This window comes from Amblyomma americanum, chromosome 1 (assembly GCF_052857255.1).
Source record: "Amblyomma americanum isolate KBUSLIRL-KWMA chromosome 1, ASM5285725v1, whole genome shotgun sequence".
Classification (NCBI taxonomy): Eukaryota; Metazoa; Arthropoda; class Arachnida; order Ixodida; family Ixodidae; genus Amblyomma; species Amblyomma americanum.
The window spans coordinates 491,465,478-491,474,761 of NC_135497.1; the positions used below are offsets into that span (position 1 = coordinate 491,465,478).

The window sequence follows — 9,284 nt, forward strand, 5'->3', positions numbered from 1 at the left end:
CGCTGCTTCGACTGCCGTCACCACTACGTGACAATATCTTGATTCCATTTGGCGTGCGGTTACTCTGTATTTCTTTTATGCTTACAGCATTAACAGTTTTTATATCCTGCTTTTACGGGCTGTTTTCCTTCTCACCAGGAAATAGAGTTTAATGTGTGACCCCATTCCATAGCAATGATGGGGCCAAACGACCTATAGAATTGTGTGCAGATTCAAAAGCAGCACGTTGCAATAAAAAATGTGAAAAAGCATTCCTAAACAACTCCCGAAGTGTTTCTGAAAAGAGTCAATACAGTGCGTCTCTTGAAAGCCACTAGCGGAGCCTTGTAGGAATGTGGCGGCCATTTCGTTTTTAGTACTCATTACTCAAATCTTATACAGAAACAAAGAGATAACATTTCAATGAAATGAATGCATTCAAATGAATTTCTATCAAATTTCTTTAACTAGTTTCGAAATTGAGTAGATACAGCGGTTCTTTTAAAGGATATTAGCCGTGTCCCTATAATAATGCGGTTGCCAATTAGTTATTGAAACACTGTACCCAAATTCTATACACATTCAAAAGCAGCACATTACAATGAAATGAGTGCACAAAAAAAGGTTTCTAAACAAACTTTTTAGGAAGTTTCTAAAGCAAGTCTTTGCAGTGTTTCTTCTAAAGGACATTAGCTGTTTCCCTATATCAACGCGGTGGTCAATTAGTAATTGAAACTCTGGACAAAAATGCCGTACAGATTTAAAATAAACACATTACATTCTATAGAGTAAATTTAAAAGATGTTCTAAAGAATCACAAAGGCAATTTTTGTAAGGAAGAAGATCCACCGCTTATAGATGGCTACGTCTGGGAAGGAAGCAACAGAACAACAACGGAGAGGCAGGGAGGAGGGGTACGCCTAGGTATGCTGATACGTCAAGTAACAAATTGGCAAATTATAATGTCAACTTGCAAAGAACATGTCTGGGTATCAGGTACAATTTCCGATAAAGAGACATGGCTAATGATAGTTTATTTAGCGACAGCGGACAAATGCAGGCAAGAAAACAATGATCTAGTTAAGGGTCTCGTTGACAATATAAAGCAGTTTGGAGAGGGTGCTGATATTATTCTGCTGGCTTACATGAATGGCCAGATCCAGGATCTGGATATATACACAGATTGTAACAGGGAGTTAATGCTAGGCTTGTGTGAGTGACACAACCTAGTCACTGTAAACAGAGAAACTAAGTGTGAGGGAGAAATCAAGTGGGAATCCCGAAAGGGGGACGACCATTGACTACTGCTTAATGCCGCAAGTGAGGCATAGCAAGATCGCAATAATGAAAATGACGAATAGAGCAAACATAGCCTGGGAAGTGATCATGAGCGTACTCGTCTACAGTTGGGAGCCCTGATCAAAAGAGAAACGCAGAGGTCAAAACGAGAACGCAAAATTAAATGACGAACAACTAGCGGTATTTGCAGCTGGCACAGAGGAGGCAATAGAGAAACGCCCCATAGAAAAGTTGGATTGTAATCAATTAAAACTACTCATTAGTACAGAAATAAAACAAGTAAAAGGAGTAAACCGCTGGAGAGGAAAGAGGAAGCCACGAAGTTAATGAAATAAGGAAATTAGGGAGGCCATCCAACAACGACGGTTGGCTTCAAAGGAACACAGAAAAGCAAAGAGGGCGCAGTTATATGAAGAGAAAATAGGCCAAAATGGAAATCTTATCGACAAAAGAAACAGCAAGTGCAGGTCCTCGTACAGGCTGAAATAAAGCAGTCGTTTGATCGCTGGCTGGCTTAAGTTCGGGATGCAAACAAAGGGAGGCCAAGAAAATTCTGGAACCCTATAAGCTGGCTGGATAAAAGGTATAAAAAAGGAGGAACAGAATCAAGATGCTGAGGGAAATGTTTAAACGAAAACGATGCTGTGAAGTACATCCAGTCAGTTATAGCTGAGTCATTTAGGAGTGACAATAGGGTATTCAACCCAAATGAGAGAGCAGCACAGGACAGCACAATAGAAAACAGCTTAGAACGGATCAGTCTTACCTGGAAAAAGGCGGAATCAAAAATTCCAAAATGCACATCCTCAGGGATCGACAAAATTCCAATCAATCTGATTAATAAACCTCTCTCAAGACACAAAAAGGAGGAGGAGAGGCAGAGAGGTTAACCAGAAGAACAGGCGGTTTGCTACCCTGCACGTGAGTAAAGGGTTCTGGGGAGAAGATCACGGAGAAAAGACAGTTGCAGGAAATTAAAGTCACTATGCAAAATCACAGCATTGAGTGAAGTCACAGCCCATCGTGAAGGCCAGAATTAATCCAAAAGCATAACAGTGCTTTCGAAGCCTTCACCGCCGACGACCGCCGCGGCCAGTATCCGAAAATATTTTGTTTCCGTCAGTGTGGGCAAGTCTAGATGCTCCAGTGCACGCCAGAGAGACTGTGTTTCGGCGCTGTAGGCAGGGAGTTCACAAAGTGGGCTAATAGTCTCACCAGACCTGCAGGTGGCACATGCAGGGCTGTCAGCCATACCTATTAAGAAGGAGTAGTGCTTGGTGAAGGCTACACCAAGCCACAGGCGACACACAATGTTGCTTCACGTCGTGGTAGGCCGGATGCAAGCCGAAGCTTCTGATCTGGGTCCAAGGTTTTTAAATGTGAATGCGTGCATTGGCCTGAATTACATGCGGAAAGCCTGATGTACTGCGAAAGTGGTCTAAGCCTACCCGCTGCGTCGGCTCTCGAGATGGGGATGGACACACAATCATCCTCATGGTGAGCAGTTCGCGCGGCCTCGTCCGCGCTGTGGTTGCCTGCGATGCCGCTGTGTCCTAGCAGCCATTGGCAAACAATATCGTGCCCTTTGTTGATGGCTGTGTGGTGGAGTTCTCGGATTTCCGCGACAAGTTGTTCATGAGTCCCATGACGAAGAGCAGATTGTAACGCTTGGAGGGCTGCCTTCGAATTAATGAAAACAGATCATTGATGGGATGTTTCTTCACTGATATGCTCAATTGCGGCATGAATAGCAGTAACTTCTGCACCAGTTGATGAAGTCCAGTGTGATGTTTTCACTTTCTTAACTATGATCATTGCGGGGATGAATACTGAGCCCGAGGAACTGGAAGAGGTCACAGAGTAATCGGTGTACACGTGCAGTCGGTGTCCATGTTTCTCATGGTGTAAGGTGGGGTTTATTCTGAGAAGCTTCCTAACGGGAGCAGGGCCAACAGCGGGTCAGCTAGTCCAGCCGAGAGCGTGCGCCAGGCGATGACCATGCAGCTCGCGCATATGCTCGTCGTCTCCTTTACAATGGCCCGCGGACAGAAGAGGAGCCATCCTGGCGTCTTAAGGGGCGGACAAGACAGCGGGGTCGTAGTATCTCTTGAGGCGCTGGACATGTACAGTCTCACGGCCGCGGCGTCTGAGATCGGGTGACGGCGTGAGGGGCTCAACAATATAGTTCACTGGAGATGTTTGTTCCAGGACACGATATGGCCCTTGATATTTAGCCAGCAATTTCCGGGAGAGGCCCGGAGTACTGGAAGGTATCCATAGCCAGACTAGAGAGCCGGGAGAGAAATGTTGGGGACGTTGATCTTCATCGTGTCGCGTTTTTTGAAGGGACTGGGTAGCTGTCGTGTGCGACCGGGCGATCTGGCGGCAGTCTTCGGCATGCCTGGCGGCTTCGGAGACGGTGGTGCACTCAGATGCGTCAGGGTGGTAGGGGAGAACAGTATCAATAGGAACGGAGGGATGGCAGCCACAAAAGGAGGAAGAAAGGAGAAAAACCTGTCGTAGATTGCGTAGCAGTATTGTACGCGAACGTAATATACGGGAGAATAAGGTCCCAGGTCGTGTGGTTCGAACCGACGTACATAGTCAGCATGTCCCCCACAGTGCGATTAAAGCGTTCAGTGAGGCCGTTGGTCTGAGGGTGGTAAGCGGTGAAAGTCCGATGGATGACGTTGCACTCACGGAGCAGAGATTTGATGACATCAGATAGGAAGACACGGCCTCTGTCGCTGAGGAGTTCTCGAGGGGCACCGTGTCGAAAGGATGAACCGACGCAGAAAAAAGGATGCCACATCCTGTGCCATGGCAACAGAGAGCGCGGCGGTTTCAGCATACCGCGTGAGGTGATCGACGGCAACAATGATCCATCGTTTGCCAGAAGCAGTATAGGGGAGGGGCCCATATAAATCAATGCCAACGTGGTCGAAAGGGCGAGGCGGACAAGGTAGCGGCTGCAATTCGCCAGTAGTACGGGTAGTGGGTGTCTTGCGGCGTTGGCAGTCGAGTCACGAGCGTACGTATTTCAAAACGAAATTGTACATGCCACGCCAGTAGTAGCGCAGGCGGAGGCGCGTGTAAGTCTTGAAAAGGCCGGCGTGACCGCATTGCAAGTCAGTGTGAAAACATGAGCAGATATAGGACCGTAAGTGGCGAGGAATGACGAGGAGCCATTTTCGTCCATCAGAATGATAATTACGGCGATAAAGCAGGTTATCTCGGATCTCAAAATGGGAAGCTTGACGGCGCAGCGCGTGGGATGGATTAACCGCCGATGGGTTGGAGAGAAAGTCCAGAAGTACACGAATCCATGGATCCTTGCGCTGTTCAGAAGGCATGTCACTGACGGTGGGATGAACCGATTTCGCAGAGGCTGGCAAGTTCAGCGGGGAGCGGGGAGCGAGGCAAGGCGTCGGCGTCCTGATGTTTGCGGCCTGACCGGTACACGCCTCGGATGTTGTATTCTTGAAGACGCAGCGCCCAGCACGCCAGGCGGCCAGAAGGATCTTTCAGAGAGGAAAGCCAACAATGGCGTGATGATCCGTAACGATGTCGAAAGGACGGCCGTACACGTAAGGGCGAAACTTGCCTAAGAGTGCCTCGCCACACAATTGCGAGGCACTCTTTTTCAGTCACAGAGTAGTGATACTCAGCCTTTGTAAGTGTGCGGCTGGCATAGGCAACGACATATTCATCGTATTCATATTTCCGGTGATCGAGCACTGCACCAAGGCCAATACCACTGGCATCCGTGTGAACTTCAGTCGGGGCCGCCGGGTCCAAATGACGCAAGATGGAAGGTGCCGGGAGGAGACGACGTAAGGTGTTGTAGGCGTCGTCGCAGGCCGGTGACCAAGCCAAAAATTAGACATTGGCTCCGAGGAGCTGAGTCAAAGGGGCTGCAATTGAGGCAAAGCTGCGAATGAAACGCCTAAAATAAGAGCAGAGCCTAGAAAGCTGCGAAGTTCCTTAGTGGTGGAAGGTTTAGGAAAGTCAGTAACGGCACGAAGTTTCGCTCAGTCAGGGCGTACACCGTCTTTCGACACAACGTGACCTAGAATTGTCAGTTCACGGGCTGCAAAGGTGCATTTTTTTAAGTTTAGCTGCAGGCCTGCGTTTTTGAGGCATGTGAAGACGTCCCGCAGACGAGATAGATGCGTTTGGAAGTTAGGTGAAAAGATAACGATATCGTCCAGGTAGCACAGGCACGTCTTCCACCTGAGGCCACGCAAATCGGTATCCATCATTCGCTCGAAAGTACCAGGAGCGTTACACAGGCCGAAAGGCATGACGGTAAACTCGTAGAGTCCGTCAGGGGTCACGAACGCGGTTTTGGCACGATCTGCAGCTGCCATTGGGACCTGCCAATAACCATAGCGCAAATCAAGGGAAGAAAAGAGCTCCGCGCCCTGTAGATAGTCCAGGGCTTCATCAATACGGGGCAGAGGGTAGACGTCTTTGCGTGTGATCTTATTAATGCGGCGGTAATCGACGCAAAACCGAACGGAGCCATCCTGCTTTTTGACGAGGACAACCGGGGAGGCCCAGGGGCTGGTGGAAGGCTGAATAATGCCGCTCTGAAGCACGGTGTCTACCTGTTCTTCAATAACTTTTCGTTCAGCGGCGGAAACACGATATGGGCGCTGTCGCAGAGGGGCATGGGCGCCGGTTTCAATTTGATGCTTAACAGTCGACGTGCGCCCCAAACCGCCTTGGTGGCAATCGAAGGACGAGCGAAACTCCTCATGTAGCGCAAGAAGCTGGGTTCGCTGAGTTGGAGGTAGAGTGGCGTCGATAGAGCGAAGGAATAGGTCGGTCAACAATGGGGTGGGCGCAGGAGTAGGTGCGCTGAGGGCGTCCATGGCGACCGGCGGTGATTCTGCGGCAGCGTCGGGATGGTTGAAAACAGAATCAAAGAGCTGCACGGTGCCGACGCATTCTCCACGGCGCAAAGTGAAGGGGCTTGAAAACGGGTTAAAGACCCACAGTGCGGTGAGTCCGGCGGAGAAAGTGAGCAGGGCATAAGGCAGCGGCAGGCAATGGCGACGCTGAAAAGTAGGAGACGGCGTGAAGAGGACACTGGCATCGTGAACACAAGCACAGGAGAGAGGCACAATCACGGAAGAGCACGCAGGAATATCGGTACTGTCGGCGACAAAAGCTTTAGCGGGAACAGGGGCACCGCAAATTTCAGTCTCTGGCACGGGATTCGCCAACGTGGAGAACGCTACTTGAGCCCGAGCACAGTCGATGACAGCGTCATGAAGCGAAAGGAAGTCCCAGCCCAAGATGATCGAATGCGAACATGACGGCAGAACGATGAACTCAACCAAATATAGAATGCCTGCTATGACTACTCGAGCAGTGCACGCTGCTAACGGCTGGATGAGGTGCGCACTTGATGTCCGTAACGACAGGCCAGAAAGGGGCGTCTTCACTTTCTTCAAAGATCGGCAAAGCGCTGCATCCATGACAGAAACCGCAGCGCCGGTGTCCACAAGCGCCATCACAGATACGCCCTCTACAAAAACTTCAATTAAATTGGCGGCCGACAGACGAGGCCTTTCAAATTTTGACGACTGCGCAGTTCTCACCTCAGGAACTGCGGCACCTAGTTTTCCTCTTGAGAGGTCGAGGGACGCCGTCGCATCGGAGAGTTGGAGCGTCGACGTGGAGAGGGCGGTGTCCAGAGAAGGCGGTGTGCTCAGGAGACAAAGAACGGCTTAGGGGCGGCTCAGCAGGAGGTGAGTACTGACGCTGGGACCAGTAACCGGAAACTTCAGGAGGTGTTTGTGAGATGTTCATGCGTCGAAGGCAAAGCCGCGCCACATAACCTGGCAAGCCGCAGAAGTAGCAGATCGGGCGGTTGTCAGGCGTGCGCCAGGAGTTTCCCAGTTGAGTTGGCGGTCGATTATTATCAGGCGTGCTCCAGGAGGTTCGCATATGAGCAGGCGGCGAAATAAAAGCAGCGGGCTCTCGAACGGGACCAGGAGGCGGAGCATAGGTAGGTGGACGAGGTTGCGCAACAACGTCCGCATATGTCAGCGGGGCCGCAAGAGGTGTGTGCTGAGGGGCCTGCGGGAGACCTTCAGCGACCTGTTCTTGAATGATGTGCCGCAAATTCGGAGTTATGTGTGGTGATGGCACTTGATGGCGGGAAATAAGCGAGAGCTGGCGAGCAACTTCTTCTCGGATGAAGCTCTTGATGTGCGGTAGGAGCGATGACTGGTCTCTTGCATCGTTCAGGCCAGCAAGCGAGTCGACGTTCGTGGTGTGTTCGCGTGTCAGAGCCCTCTGCTTGCGGAGTTCGTCGTAGCTCTGACACAGGGGGACGACTTCCGCGACGGTGCGCACGTCTCGCGCCAACAACATCTGAAAGGCGTCGTCATCAATGCCCTTGAGAATATGCCTGATCTTGTCGGCTTCGGGCATCTGAGCGTTCACCCTCTTGCACAGATCGACGACATCCTCGATGTAACTCGTGAAGTTCTCGCCAACCTGCTGTGACCGCGCACGCAAGCGCTGTTCGGCACGGAGTTTTCTGACTGACGGGCGGCCGAATACCTCTGAGAAGTTAGATTTGAAAACAGACCACGATGTCATGTCCGCCTCGTGGTTCCGATACCACAGATTCGCAACGCCCGTAAGACAGAAAATCACATTGTCCAGTTTAATTTCCGCGTACCACTTGTTGTATGCGCTCACCCGCTCATACGATGCGAGCCAATCCTCAACATCATGGTCATCCGTGCCACTGAAGATAGCGGGGTCTCGCTGGCGGAGAGCACCAGCACAGATGACGGCGGCCGGGCTCACTTGGACAGCTTGGTCGTTAGGCATCGCGTTAGGGGGTAGCGTTCGGTTGCGGAGTTCCAGGGCGAGAGGACGTTACCCGGCACCTGCACCAAATGTAAGGTGGGGTTTATTCTGAGAAGCTTCCTAACGGGAGCGGGGCCAACAGCCGGTCAGCAAGTCCAGCCGAGAGCGTGTGCCAGGAGATGACCATGCAGCTCGCGCATATGCTTGTCGTCTTCTTTACAATGGAAATATTAAAAAGTGGTCTGTTTTAGTACTGTCGACGATAAATCAGCCTTCTTTTTGATGCCCGGTATGGAAAAAAGCACACGACGTTGGTGCAGACTCCATAATGGAGAAGACTGTCTGTGAGGCTGGTGTAAATTGCGTTGGTAGGAAGTCGCGATGGGCATCAATAATTTTCGCGAACGATGTACACGGCCGGTTAGCAGGAAGATTGGCAAGGTGGTGTCCGGGAATCCGAGAGAGGTGAGGAATATGCGCTCTCAAGGCTTCGATTGTGACATACGCAGTCACTGGATTCTCCTGAGCGATGAGTACTGTTGCGGCTGTAGACACGCATTTTGGCAGTCCTAGGTACGTCTGCAGAGCTTGAGCCTGAACACTTCGCAGACACCGTATGTTCGTTTTCCTCAACTTTCCTAGTGCAGGGATGCTGTACCGAAGGAATCTCATGAATAATTCGGTGTACAGCTGGAGCATCGATTGCACTGATGCTCCAACAACTTCCCTCCGAGAAAGGAGAGAACATGAACGATCGATGTCAGTCACCTTTACATGTACGAGACATGTGGGCTCCATGTTAGATTACGATCGATGATTAGCCCAAGGAAGCGATGGCTTCTTTTGTAGGATATTGTTGACCCATTTATGCGCAAGCGGTAATGGGACATGGTCTTGCTTGTAAATGCAACAACGGAACATTTTTTAGTAGAAATTTCTAGGCCCTGCAGGCGGATGTAGGTCGCAAGAATGCTTGCCACCTTTTCAAGCCTTTCTTGAACTTGTGGTCGCGTAACTCCTGGTGCCCAGATACAAATATCGACAACATTCAGTGAGCCTCTCGCCGAATGTGGTAGTAGATCGACAACGCCGACAAGCGCAAGATTGAAAAGCGTTGGGCTAAGTACTCCACCCTCTGGGACACCACGGGAAGTGTTTTGTGAAGATATTGG

The 9,284-nt window shown here is 50.5% G+C and overlaps 1 protein-coding gene across 1 annotated transcript; it reads right to left on the bottom strand.

The window, feature by feature from the left end:
- Positions 1 to 2,489: 2,489 nt before the first annotated feature.
- On the bottom strand, positions 2,490 to 8,133 carry LOC144127570 (uncharacterized). Its single transcript, XM_077660554.1, has 2 exons — positions 7,531 to 8,133; positions 2,490 to 2,498 (listed from the first exon to the last, which is right to left on the bottom strand). The coding sequence occupies exons 1-2, from the start codon at positions 8,131 to 8,133 to the stop codon at positions 2,490 to 2,492; spliced, it is 612 nt and encodes a 203-aa protein (XP_077516680.1).
- Between the last annotated feature and the right edge of the window lie 1,151 nt (positions 8,134 to 9,284).